Source organism: Gossypium raimondii, chromosome 6, assembly GCF_025698545.1.
Source record: "Gossypium raimondii isolate GPD5lz chromosome 6, ASM2569854v1, whole genome shotgun sequence".
Lineage (NCBI taxonomy): Eukaryota > Viridiplantae > Streptophyta > Magnoliopsida > Malvales > Malvaceae > Gossypium > Gossypium raimondii.
In genome coordinates this window covers 20,970,235-20,985,596 of record NC_068570.1, presented here as the reverse complement: position 1 = coordinate 20,985,596, position 15,362 = coordinate 20,970,235, and the positions used below count along the sequence as shown (strand labels likewise).

The 15,362-nt window shown below is 33.9% G+C and overlaps 1 protein-coding gene across 1 annotated transcript; it reads left to right on the top strand.

Moving 5' to 3' along the window:
- LOC105773239 (uncharacterized) lies at positions 1-897 on the top strand. The gene has a single exon (XM_012594964.2). It carries the CDS (start codon positions 1-3, stop codon positions 895-897), a length of 897 nt encoding a protein of 298 aa, XP_012450418.1.
- Positions 898-15,362: the final 14,465 nt, after the last annotated feature.

The following is a 15,362-nucleotide window of genomic DNA, read 5'->3' as shown; positions in this document are numbered from 1 at the left end:
ATGGCACTGCCAATCCCCACTCTCACCGCTCTCTCCAGCACCACCGTGAAACCCGCTGTCATCTTCACCACCCCACCCAACTATGCCGCGAGGCTCTCCGATCTCCTCGCTCTCAAAGGCCACAACCCTCTCTGGTGCCCCACCATCACCACTTCCCCAACTCCCCAATCTCTCATTCCCCACCTTTCCCCGCCCTCCCTCTCTCATTTCTCCGCCGTCGCCTTCCCTTCACGCGCCTCCATCGCTTCCTTCTCCCTAGCTGCCGCCTCTCTCCCTAAACCCCTCCTCCCCTCTCACGGCCACACATTCACCCTCGCCGCCTTAGGCAAAGACTCAGAGCTAATCGACACTCCTTTTATCTCCCAAATCTGTTCCAATTCACAACGGGTTAAACTTTTGGTTCCTCCCACCGCCACCCCCAACAGCTTAGCCTTATCGCTCGGAGAAGGATACGGTCGAAAAGTGCTGTGTCCGGTCCCGAAGGTCGTGGGCCTAAACGAACCGCCGGTCGTTCCGAATTTCCTCGACGATTTGAAGAGCGGTGGGTGGTTTCCGGTTCGGATCGACGCGTATGAGACGAGATGGTTAGGACCCGATTGTGCAATGGCGGTGGTGAAGAAAGGGGAGGAGAAAGGAGGTGAAGTGTACGCCGCCATTGTTTTTACGAGTAGTGGGGAAGTGGAAGGGTTTCTGAAGGGCTTGAAGGAGTTTGGGTGGGATTGGGGGACGGTCAGAAGGAGGTGGCCGGGTTTAGTGGTGGCGGCTCATGGGCCGGTCACGGCGGCGGGGGCGGAGAGGTTGGGTGTGGATGTTGACGTTGTGAGTTCGGATTTTGGTAGCTTTCAAGGTGTAGTTGACGCGCTTGATGTGCGTTTGAGGGCTTTGGGACATGAATAAGATCGCATGTCAGTTTTTTTTTAATTACTAAGGGTGGGTTTGGATGAGCGATTGGGTGCGGTGCGGTGCGTTTTTTATTTTTGTCTCACGCTCTGATGTCGCTACAATGATCTAATCTCACCGCCACCGCTGTTTTTACACTAACCGCAGATAAACGCACCGCCCATCCAAACTCACCCTAAGTTGGGTTTGGAAAGTATAAAGTAATTCAGTGAATGCGTAATTATGTAATTATAAGAAATTTTAATTCTCAATTACAAGAAATGCAAATACCTTTATGCATTGATAAAATGTAATTATAACGTAGTTTTGTATAACTGTTTAATTAAATAAACTATAATTACAAAATTATATAATTTTATATTTAAAATATTAATTATTATAAAATTTATTAATTTTTGTAAACAAGTAATAAAATTTAAAATCAAATTATTTTATATAATACATTAATTCAAGAAAACAGCCACAACACGATTATTAATACAATTAATAAAAGTAAATAAAATTTTATGTAATTTTATTTAATTACTCTAGCATTTTATATTCATTGGGTTATTCTCTCCCAATGTTTAATATATACTCTTTGTTCTCATTGATTGGTTCTTGAACAATTGTTAAATAATTAATAATAAATATTATGAATTTAGTTAAATTTGATATAAATCATTTATAATATAATATACTATGCAATTTATTTAATTATTTAATAGGTCAAAATGTATAAAAATATCTCTCATTAATAAAAATTTCAAATTATTTAAACGAGATTAATAAAATAATATAAATTATATTTTAAAAATATATATATATATATATATATCCTAGAATTAAAATATTATTATTGTATAAGAATAACTTTTAAAATTTAAATCATGTACGAGCATGTTTGAAAAATTATAGGGTAAATGGATTTAAGCATAATTGTTTGTAATTACTCTAACTACACTTAATTCCATAAGATCTATTAATTACAATAATTACCTAAACATGCCATAAATGTGTAATTTAATTTTAAGTGACTTTTCAAATGTGCCCTAAATGAAAATTAATTGTTTTATTGTTATTATTTTTTGTCTATACCATTATAAGATATCAATTAAATATAGAGTTGAATTAGGCTGGACCTTTTAAAGAAGTAAAACTCTCTCAACATTGTTTCTACATTCATAGTACTCAAATTTGAAATTTTAAAAGGCATTGCGTTCCTTATCACTCGATTTAGTAGATGTTGGTTATTATTTTTTGTTGAAGGATGGTCAAATTCTTCTAAACAAGTCTTTAAAATGTCGTTCAATAGAAGACACAAACCTATCAACGAGTCGATATTATCTTCAATCAAGTTTTTATCTTTTGACTTTGTAGAGAGCTTGAGTGCCTGAAATATGAAGATGTAATGGGTTCAATAGAGCAAGAATGTCTTGTTGAGACAAAATGTGTCTGACGCACAATCACCTACCAAAGAAATGTAAGCATTTACAGTCAATACGGTTTGAACACATGCTTTTATTTGGCACTGTTGGGAATTTATGCTACCACTTGATCTAATGTTGAAGGATTTTTAACTCATTTGGGAGAAATCTTCAAATTATCATATGCTCGGAGCTGACAGATCCTTCGACACATTCAGTATAGTCCTTAATCAGGGTTTTCTCTTTCAACTTTGTCAAGAGTTGTGTGCTTCATTGAGTGGAAGCATCTCGTTAGATTTTGTAAAAACTTAACGTCGAGAATGGCTATATAGAACGATCGCAAAGCAATAAGAAAGGAAAAATAAGAACACAGATTTTACGTGGAAACCCTTTCGGGAATAAACCACGGGCGGAAAAGAAGAAAATTCACTAATATCAAATTCAAATTATACAAAAGGAGTTTAGACTACATCTATTTATAGGTTGAAAAATCTTCTTGAAAAACCTTTTTCTAAACAATGTCAAATAGAAGCAGTGTAGTAAGGTTGAAACACCTTATCCTAATCAATATCAAAGAGAAGAAGTGTACTTCGACTCTCGACCTTCGCCCCCATAAATCCTCTTATTTTGCCACTGTATTTTATTTCTTTAACATGAATTTGGGTCGCACAACTCTAACAATATTCATCTTGACACGAACTTTCAACGAACAAGTTCTTCACCACGAGTTCTCAATGAATAAGTTCTCCACCTCTTCTACAAAACCCCTTAAAGGGTATTCTTTAACAATGGACACCAACCAAGTCCAAGTAATGTTCAAACTTGGTTATAGGAAGTGCCTTAGTCATCATATCTGCAGGATTATCATGAGTACTAACTTTGCTCACAACAATAACACCACGACTATATTGATTTGAAGGTCTTTACTGAGTTCACCAAAGAGTCCCTTTAACCAAATAGGTTCCTTATAAGCCTCAGTAATCACCATGTACTCAACTTCAGTGGTAGAAAAACCCATTGTAGTTTGCAAAGTGGCTTTCCAACTTATTGCGCAACCCCTAATTGTAAAGACATACCTTGTGAGAGATCTTCTTTTATCAATGTATCCAACAAAATTAGAATCAACATTCCCAATAAATCTATCTCTAGTTCTTCCAAATTGTAAGCAAACATCAGTAGTACCTCGTAAGTATCTAAAAATCCACTGAACTGCTTTCCAATGTTATTTACCAAGATTCTCCATGTATCTACTAATTGCACTAAATACATATGATAAATCTAGGTGTGAGCAAACCATAACATACATGAGATATCCCACTGCACTAGAATATGGAACATGTGACATGTAGTCAATCTCACCATCTGATTGCGAAGACAAGGCCGATGAAAGTCTGAAGTGGGCTGCTAATGGAGTACTAATAGGCTTGGCATTCTGCATATTGAACCTGCAAAGATCTTTCTCAATGTACCCTTTCTAACTTAGGTATAATTTACATGTTTTTCTATCTCTGAGAATCTCCATCACAAATTTCTTTTTGGTTGCTCCCAAATCCTCCATCTCAAATCCTTTACTAAGTTGGGCTTTGACCTTTCTTATCTCTCATTTATCTTTGGTTGCTATTAACATGACACCAACACAGAAGAGTAGATACACAAAAGAATCATCATTATTTTTCTTATAATAAACACAACTGTTAAAGCTACTTCTTTTGAAATCATGAGTAGTCGTAATAGAATCAATACCAAGCAAGGCTCGAATCAAATTATGCTTCACAACTGGATGAAACACACTTGTGAAGGCTACACTAGGAATTTGACTGTAACCTTTTGCAACCAACCTTGCTTTATATCTGGATTCTTCAACTTTTTGAGTCCCTTCTTTATTCTTGAACACCCATTTACAACGAACAACCTTTTTACCTTTAGGAAGCTTCACTAGATCCCATGTTCTGTTTTAACGGAACGATTTTATCTCTTCTTGCATGACAATCATCCACTTTTCTGAATCTTCACAGCAAATTGACTCGAAATAAGTAGATGGCTCTTGATTTGCATCTATATCTTCAGTCATATTTAAAGCATAAGCAAGTATATCAGCCTTGGCGTACCTCTTTGGAGGTTTAATTTCTCTTCTAACTCTATTCTTGGCAATAAGATATTGTGGTGAAGAAGCAACTCTACTCTAAGTTTCTATACTAACTTGAGGAGTTGACTATGTTGTAGATCCTGGATCAATCCGAAGCTTCACCTACTTTTGTTCATCTTTGTTGAAAGAGTCTTTAAAAGATAAGTTAAGCAGCATAGCAGTTTCATAAAAAATAACGTTTCTACTAATCACAACTTTTCTATTTTTAGAACACCATAACTTATTCCCTTTAACACTAGCCTTATAACCAAGAAAAACACATTTAATAGATCTAGCTTCAAATTTCCCATTATCAATATAAGCATACGCGGGACACCCACAAATCTTTAAATCAGAATAGTTAGCAAGATTACTAGACCATACCTCTTGTAGAGTCTTTTTCCCAATGGCAACGGACGAATACTAGTTAATAAAAACATGATGTAGAGGTCGCTTCGGCCCAGAACGACTTCAATAAATGAGCTTTCAACACTATGCATCGAACTTTTTCCATGATTTTTCTATTCATTCATTTTGCAGCTCCATCTTGTTATGGAGTATGGCGAACTGTTAATTGTATCACAATCCTTTTTTATTTGCACAATTCATTAAACTTATCAAAACAGAATTCCAAGTCATTATCTATGCGGAGGTGTTTTATTTGTTTTCCTATATGCTTATCGATCATAGTCTTCCAATTTTTAAACATGGATAGCACATCACTTTTCTACTTTAAGAAAAATACCCAAACTTTTTTAGAAAAATTGTCAATGATCGTCAGCATATAATTAGCGCCACCCCTCGAAGGCACTCTAGATGGTCCCCAAAGATCAAAATGAATATTATCCAACCTTTCTTCGTGTCATGGATTCCTCTAGTGAATTGAACTCTCTTTTGCTTCCCAAAAATGTAGTACTCACAGAACTTTAATTTGCCAATGCCTTATCCATTAATAAGTCATCTTTTGCTTAATTGTGCCATGTCGTTCTCACTCATATGCCTTGTGTAACCTCCCAAACTTGGCTTAAACATTATGGCTGAATCGTGAAAGTCACATTGGACACCTAAGCGATGAACCTACTCTATCGATAATTGAAACCTCAAAAACACTCTCTTTTGTTAAAACAGCAGTTGCCTTCGTTAATATTGAGAAAACGTTTATTTAATTTAAACTGACCTTTACTAAGTCAAATTAGTTGAACATGTGAAGTTTTAGAAAAACCTCTTTGCACGTCATTGTTAAGAAAAACACTTAATTTATTTGTAGCTGAAAAATATTTAATAACCCAATTATAAACTTAACCAAATATCATACTCATTCCAATTTCAATATATCCCAATATATCCATCCTAAATGTGAAAATCATGTGTGCATGAAATCCACAAAACGAAAACAATCCCAAACCACAGTTTTAAATAATTTTACAGTCCAAAAACTGAATAATTATAGAAAAGAAAACTAAATAAATAAAATCGTAATGGTGTTTCGTGCCCGAAGTCTGTCGTACGTCCACATGCCAATTCCCATCCTAAGTTTGTTCGTTACCTGAGAAGCTGAAGTAATGGGGTGGGCTTAACAAGCTCAGTGTGAGTCTAAATAATCAAGCTTTTTACATACATTCAAGCATTTTCTCATAGAACCAAATAACACAATCAACATCAATCATAACATTCTTATGTGACATGATCATGACATAATGCACATGAGAGTCTTACTCATACCATCCGCTACACACCATGAGTTCCCCAAAACCCGTCTCCCAAACTCCAACATATGAGAGCAAAGCTCGATGTGGTAGAAACCACCATATAACATAAATGCAGAAAATCTACTGTATAACATATAATGCAATAAAATCGCCAATATCATATAATGTGATAAAATCACCGATCCCCTCGATACTCCAAGTGTAGTGCACTAACTACGTATAAATGTGAACATAATATGCCACCAGAACTCCATAGAACTCCTCCTTTATCCATATAATCCCACCCTATGTACATGCAATATGTCATACTATCTCATACATAGCCATAGATCAACATTTTTCACACTTAGTTGGCATTTTCAATACATGCCCTCAATTATCACATACTTTCAGAATATGGAATCAATAATCTAACTTTCAAACCACCATAAAGATGGTATTATTCCCAAAACACAATTTCCTGTACTTTCAATTTTTTTTTCTGTGTGCATATACAGTAGTCTTTCAAATATATCATAGCAATTCACTTGTACGAATACATCATGGGTAAGCCTTGTTTTCATTCATAAACATGCCATAAATACAACCAATCATACATTAAATTAACCAATTCATGATAATGTCAATCATTCAATCAAACTAGTAACAATGCTACCATGCCAAATAGTTAGGGCTCGAAATGTACCTGATTTGGCCACTTACAAATTTAATTTCTTAGCTATTAAGCCAAACCCAATCAGCAAGCTAAATCATCAATTTAATCATAATATTTACTATTATTAAACAGTTATTGAGTTTAGGTCACACACCTTATTCACGCTCTTTTGCATCACACTAGCGAATCTTGCGGTTTCTTTAATAAACTCTAAAATGGACCTAAATTAATTAAATTAAAATAAATTAGTATATAAATAAATAATTACACCTCTTATACAGCCCCTAAAAACTCATTTATGGGTTCAATCCAATCACCACAATTACCATTATTTTCTGAATCCAAACTAGTTAGATTTATTACACTAATTTGAGGCGAATCATATGTGCAAACATCGTTCGACTTTACTAATGATTTGGAGCGTTCGGGTTAGCACCTTACATATTTAAATATTGGAAAACCAGTAGCTAATCTTAATTAAAATCCTTCATTTAATAAATTCATAACATTTTCCCAAGATCCATGTCGAAACAACAAACTAGTTTACGATTACCCACACTTATGCTTCCTAAATTGTCAGATTTGATTTGCCATTTGGTCAATAACGACTTTTCCTAATTAAAATATGTTTCAAGGCTGATTAGGAGGGTTCCAAGAAACCAAAATCATGCTAGAAAAAAATGGAAAAGAATTACAGAAAAACAGCCCCCTTTCTTGCCCATAGGCGCGCGCCACAACCTACAATGGCCAAATTTTGGGGCTGATTTAAAATCTCTTTAGGAATTGATTAAAAATCCGGAAAAGTACCCATTAAATCCTTAAAAATACCCCAAATTCTCGATCTAGAAATTTAGGTTTTTATTTGACAAGATTTAATAAAAAAGAGAGAGAGAAAGAGATCTTACACAAGCTAGACGTTATGGGCGGCAATGACACATCTTGGCAATGTTAGGAATCGATCTTAGAGACTCAAGATTTTAGATTTGGGGCTGATTTAATCGGAGAAAAATGGAAACAATATGGAGGAGATGATGCAAAATCTTATGGCAAAAGTAAAGAAAAATATGATAAAACTAGGTGTTATGGGCGACGACAACAATTTAGGAAGAAAGAAAAATTAAAGATCAAGGAAGAGAAGAGAGGGGAGGAACAGCTAGGGTGAAGAAAAAAGTAGAATAAAGGTTGATTATTTTGTGTAAAATTAAAATTTATACCTAAGGTTACAAGGGTATGGACGGCACACACACTAAAAACAATGGATTTTGTAAAAAAAATTAATTATTTTGCAAGGGAAGGGATTTGAATTTGGGACCTCAAATAAAATTCCATGCTTTCATATTTAACAACTAACCACTTAGCTAACTCATTTTTTTATATAATTCTACATTCTCATTAAGCTAAATTTTGGGATGTTGCACCCTAGAAGCATATGCCAAAGTCTAGTAACATCATCATCTGACAATGAAGAGGAAGCAACGGCTACATCACCAGTAATAGTAGAACCTTGCAAAACATATAACTTGGCAGTCTTTCTCTACCCTTTCATTAAAATGAGGGAACCTTTGCTAATTTCAGAACCCCACTTTCAGCTGTGTTTTTGTGCCCTTTTGAATTAAGAGTACTCAACGAAATCAAATTCCTCTTCAATTTTGGTACATTTCGTACGCAATTAAGTGTTCTGACGGCTCCGTTGAACATCTTAATTTTGATCATGTCAGCACCTGCGATTTTATATGAAGCATTATTTCCCATCAAAACAACATCTTCAGACACGATTTCATATGTTGTAAACCAATCCCGATTGGAACTCATATAGAACGTGCAACCAGAATCGAGGATTCACTCTTTGCTCACTTTAGAGTTGTCGACAGAAGCAACTAAGAGTTCACCATCACTGCAGTCTTCTACTATATCAGCTTCATCTAATTGTTCTGGTTGTTTTCCCTTTTGATTTGCAGCCTCCCTTTTGATCTTGTTCTGTAACTTATAGCACTCAGACTTAATGTGTCATTTCTTCTTACAGAAGTTACAGGTTTTACCTCTGAAGATCTAGACCTGCCCTTAGATTTATTGTGAGGATTTCATTCATGTGTCCTCTCATGATTATCATCAGTATTTCGTTCTTCTCTCTCACGAACAATGAAAGCCTCTCCCAAAGATTCAGATCCAACCCCAAGATAATTCATCTTGTTATACGAGGTTAGAGATCTAACACCCCCTACCCATATCCGTTGTCAGAATAGGGCACGAGGCATTACCAGAGTTTACTGAACATTTTCAATAATTCTGAATCATTTATTATTCATATTCTGAAAATAATCATAACGTCCCTCTATTGGGCTCTCGAAGCCCAAAACAGTTATTAAGAACCTACTGGGCTTAAATCGGAATCATAGGGAATTTTTCACAGAATCCTAAATATAAATATATATATATATAGATTTTAGAATTTTTTTTATTTCCGAATTAGGTGTTGGGTTCATATGGGCGTATCACATAACAAATCTTTTCATAAAAATTGCATAACTGAAACCTTTCCACTCTTTCATCAATTATATTTTCATCTAAGCACTTACCATTCCAATGCACCTTATAATTAAACATATTACCATTCAACAGTAATTTGGCACTTGCCTAAACTTCAAGCAACAACATTGGTCAGCGTACTTTAATATTGACAAACTTATTTTCTCACCATGTCTCACTTAAATTTATTACTCGTCTTAATACACATAATTTTCCTTGTATCAACGTATCAAAGATAGTCTCATATTTACATGTCATGATACATATCATTTTCTTGTTGTTTCTTCTTAAATATAAATTATTCAATTCATTATGACAATATTTCATGTACCATAATTTTTTATAAGTTCAATGTATATTTATTCCAAAGAGTTCATAATCTTGAATATGCATAATTATTAGGCAAGTTTCACATACATGTATTTTCCATGTCATATTTTAGTATATCAAATAATTATCATTTCTATGTATTTCAAGTTTAATTTCATGATTTAAGTACTTATCATTTTCTATTTTTATCTCGTTGCATTTCTCAAAATTTCGATGGATTTTCAGGGGTACACTTTAGTGTACAAATTCGGGTCCGTCAATTAATATTCATGTGCGTGCATTTTCCAATTCAGAAAGCACACTCCCGCGAACCTCATTTCTTACAGCAGGATTACCAGTCCAGGCTAAATCCCCTGCAAGAGAGCACACTCCCGCGAACCTCATTTCTTACAGCAGGATTACCAGTCCAAGCTAAATCCTCTGCAACGACAATTACTCTAATGAGCTTGGATCTTAATTACCAGTCCAGGCTAAATTCAGATCCTAATTCGGATTACCCGTCTGGGCTAAATCCATTTTCCACATATTCTTTGGGAGGGCTATATCAGGATAGGATCACCCATCCGGGCTAGATCCTTTTTACCGTCAATTCCTTTTCAGAGATCCATCGAATTTTCCCTCCATTCAACCGGGATTTATTTTCCCTTTTTATCAAATATATCAATGTTTCATCAATTTTCATACAATGAACATTCAAATCATATTCACATCAATAACATACATTTCAAGCATTTAAGAACATAATTCAAGTTACACGAACTTACCGGGTTAAATTGCAGAAATATCAAAATTTAGGGACATTTTGGTAATTTTCTATTTTTCTCGAATTTCCATCCAAATCTTGATCTAAATTAATATTTCATTCAATTTATTAATTAAAATTATAAAAAATTTATTTCATGCAATTTGGTCATTTTTGACATTTTACAAAATTACCCTTAAAATTTTACTTTTATTCAATTTAGTACCGAACCTAAAACATGTAAATTAGCTATTTTAAAATAAAATCATATTAGCTGAATATTCACATATATTTTTCCTCCTCCTCCACTCCATTCCACATCCTTAATATATATACTACCACTATTTACTTGTTTACTCATAACAAGTTGTTCACTTGAGTCATAGTCACTAAATTAATTATATATTAAGCTACAGAACTTTGAATTGAGGTCCGTAAATTTTATCTGAAACTAGACTCTCATATCTTCTTACCATAAAATTTTCAGAATTTTTGGTCCAGCCAATAAGTACAGTTTATTCTTTAAAGTCATCTCTGTTCTGCTGTCTGACAGTTTCGACCCTTCTTCACTAAAAATTAATTTTCTCCTTGTACAGAATTAGGATGATGTTCTTGTTTGTTCCTTTTGAATATAAACTTATTAAGTATTCTAATAATATAAATTATAACTCATAATAATTTTTTTTAAAAATTTTTAATGATTTTCCAAATTCAGAACAGGGGAACCCGAATTCATTCTGCCCTTGTCTCACAAAATTTATTATATCTCATAATTTAAAATTCCATTAATTACACGTTTCTTCTATGAAAACTGGACTCAATAATATTTAATTCCATATGTTTTTCATCCTCTAATTCAATTTCCACGATTTATGGTGATTTTTAAAGTTAACCTACTATTGCTGTCCAAAACTGTTTTAGTGCAAAATGTTGATTACTAAATTTATAACACCCTTATTCCCTTTCTCTATAATATTTCCCATCACTTTCTCTTATTTTCTTCACTAACATATCAAGAACATAGATTCTTATATAATAAAACCCTACATTAACATCAATTTCATACTTTTCAATAATATCAAACTCAAAATATATTGAAATCTTGATGTTCTTACCTTGCTCTATTGATTTCAATCTTTAACTTGATTTTCTCTCTCCTCCAGCCTCTATTTCTTGAATCTAACTTGATATTCTAGCTCCCCATAGTCTCCTTATCAATTTTCTCTCTTGGTGGCTATGAAAATTTCTTTTAATTCTAAGGGTGAATTTTTGGTGAGAGGACCAAATTGTAAAGAAAGCAAAACTTTCTTTCTTTCTCTCTTCTTCTCACGTTAATGCATGGAAAAATGGTGGATGGTGGCTTCCATCTTTCTTTCCACAGGTATATATACACTAAATAAAATAATAAAATATCATTAAGAAAAAAAATCAAATCAAAATATAATAAACTAATATTTATTTATTTATTTAATCTAAAATATCTCCAACATCATCATTATTTTCTAGATTTCTTTCTCTTCTAATTGACCATTTTTCCTTTCGATCTTCTAAAATTCCATCCTTGAGTCATCACTTAATTTGGTAAAATTACAATTTTATCCTCATAATTCTTCATCTATTCAATTTGGTCCCAATTCATCCATTTTCCTTAGTTTCTAGATTATTCCACCCTTAAAATATTTACACTATTGATCCTTCAACTTTTCATATTTACATTTTAACCCCTCAAATTTTAAGTATTTACTATTAGGTAACAAAACTTTTCTCGCTTTCAATTTAATCCTTTCTTGAATTAAAATGTCATAATATACTTCCCAATGTTGTCATAACTCAAAATTCTCCTTTTTTCACTTTATTTCCTTACTATATCAAAAATAATATCTTACTGTAAAAATTTTCAGGGTATTACAAGAGAAGCATAAACTTCATCAACCATGAGAGATCTGTGACTATATAATATCATATCTCTAAAGGTTGAATAAGACGGGGCAACAAACAAAGTAGAATCAACCCTAATCTTATTTATCATACTGAACCTCCATGGCCTCTAGATTCGAGGGAATTTCTTTAAACATAGTTAAATGTTCGTGAACAAACACACATCCCTCCAAACGATAAGCATAAAGACGATGCTTCATATTCAACTTGCTAGTTTGGGTTTTTGACATGCATAGTTGTTCTAGCTTCTTCCATAATGTAATGGCGGTCTTCTTCTTCATTACGTCCTATAGTATTTCATTCGACAAATGCAGTTGTAATTGCGTTAAAGCCTTTAGATCTTTACACTTCTTCTCTTCATCCGTCGATGTCAAAAGCATCTTATCTAACTCTTGTAGAGCATCCTTCAAATCCATTTGCGCAAGAATTTCCTGCATCTTTACCTATCATAATGTAAATCTGGTGTTACGATCCAACAATGGAATATCATACTTCATTGTCGCCATTACCGTGATCCAAACAAGCAAATTGAAAAGCTCTGATACCAATTTGTAAAAATTGAATGTTGATAATAGCTATATAGAACGATCGCAAAGTAATAAGAAAGGAAAAATAAGAATACAAAAATATTACGTGGAAACCTTTTCAGGAAAAAAACGATGGGTAGAGGAGAAGAAAATTCACTAATGTCGAATTCGAATGATGCAAGAGGAGTTTAGACTACATCTATTTATATGTTGAAAAACCTTATTCTAATCAATGTCAAATAGAAGCAGTGTAGTAAGGTTGAAACACCTTATTCTAATTAATATCAAATAGAAGAAATGTACCAAGTCTAAGCCCTAACCTCTCGAGTTATTTGAAAAAATATGGAACTAAAGGGTGAGTTATAAAACTCATTGTGGTCTTAACATACAAAATAATAGCAAATAAAATAGTAAATAACAACATACATTTTTGCAATATGCAGTGCATATCAGAGTATCATTTTCACAGTGATATTAGTAAATATACAGTATGCAAGAACAACAATAAAATTTTCCTACCCATCTATCTACTACACTCCACAGTAAGAATTCCTTAGAACTCGTCCAACCCTACACACCATAACACTAGAACAATAAGCTCGTGTGGATATACCACCAGTAGATATGCAGATGAACTACCAGTAAAGTTACAGATAAACTACTAGTAGATATGCGGTTAAACCTCAAATAGCACTTCCTCTTCAATAACTCAATCCCATTGCAATAGTATGGCATACTTTTATAGACCTATAAACAGTATGATAATAGTATGATCATGTGGTTATCATGCAAATAGTATCAACTTTAGTTTTAACAGTAGCAATAAATATACATCAGTAGCAATTTTAAATTTAATGCATAATTAAGCAGATCACAGATTTTAGAACAAATATGGAAAAAAGGGTCTCAATTGAGCTTACGAGAATTTTAAACAAGTTAGGGACCGTACAGGGACTAAACTGAAACATTACAAAAAAATTCAGGAAAATCTACAAAATAAAGGTCAAACAACCATGTGGCCAGGCCGTGTGAATGGCTGATGTCGTGTGTCCAGGCCATGTAACTCATTGAGATTGTGTGATCAGAAAGCGAAATCCCCAATGATAGTCACACAGTTGTGTGATTGAGCTGTGTTCCTAGCTTTGGCCATGTGACAGTGAAATACCCTAAAGTTACAGTAGCATATGGCCGTCTCAACCAACCATGTGGGACACACTGATCGCCTCTAGACATACTAACGTCCAGAGTGTGAATACTGTAGTAAAAAATATATAAATGAGGTGGTATCTGCAAGTATATGAGTCCAGTTGTAATATAGTTACAACGGAGTAGGTGAGTACTCCGAGGATCGTATTCAATTGAGGCTAGTGCTAAATCAATTTTAACCTAAACACTGAAAGATCTAATTAGTACTCAAAATAAATTATAGTATGAAAGTAAAAATAAAATGATTTTTTAAGATTTCTATAATAATAAAATATATAAAGTAAAGAAATAAATATCAAGAGACTAAAAAGTAGAATTAATCAAACCTAATTATGGGAGATTAGCTCGCTTCGGTAATCTTTATTAACTGTTGGTTCAAGTTCCTCATCAATCAACTAGTCGCTATCCCAACAGAATCTTCTGATCTTCCACTAAAATAATGAGTCAGCAAGGACTACTTATCTTCCGACCTTATAGTTTAGACCAGCTCGGGGTTAAAGTGTTCACGGATGGGTCATACCAATTTTGGGTTAATTCCCACCTTGATAACTTTCTAAGGTCGTCAAGCTTAAATTTTGTTTCATGTTCTTCCTTTCCCAAATAGCTGATCCATTGAGTAACCCTACAAAACAGTTAATTCATCATACCTCTACTCGCTAATCCTCCATAGAGAGATTAGTTCCTCATGGTTTTCGTAAATACTATAGAATCGATATGAAAGATAGACATAATGAATGAATAAAAAATATAAGATTTAGGGAAAAGTTGATTTATATTAAGAGCAAGAAAGAATCCATAGTGACTTATCGCATTCACAAATCGGATCTCCCAAAATAAAATAAAGACAAATGAAAGTAAACTAAAACCTAAGAAAAAGAGAAAAATTAAACTAAACTAAAGAGAGAAATTCTAAGCTAAGGAATTGGTGTTCATAATGCCTGACAAATGAGCCTATTTATAAATTTTAGGTGGTCATTGTCCTTAATCCTAGGTTAGCTGACGTTCTCGAGCTTTAAATTTGATAGTGTAGACCAAAATAGCCCTTGGCCCATATTAATTGTTGTCTAGAGTCGATGTCGCGACACACTAGGACCTGTGTCGCGACATAGGAGTTAATGTACTCCTCTTGAGATATCTTCAGAGGCATCTGGCGACATTCTAGGTTGTGTCGTAACATCGAAGGCAGTCTTGTGATTTCTCTATTATGCTCCCTATGTTGTGACATTGATCATTTTGTGTTGCGACATAGTGACCAATATCGGTTTATTATGCCTTTTAATGGTATCCTACACAGTTAC

What these genes read in the sequence shown, in the direction of transcription:
- LOC105773239 (XM_012594964.2), top strand. Translation starts at nt 1, where the DNA reads ATGGCACTGCCAATCCCCACTCTCACCGCTCTCTCCAGCACCACCGTG.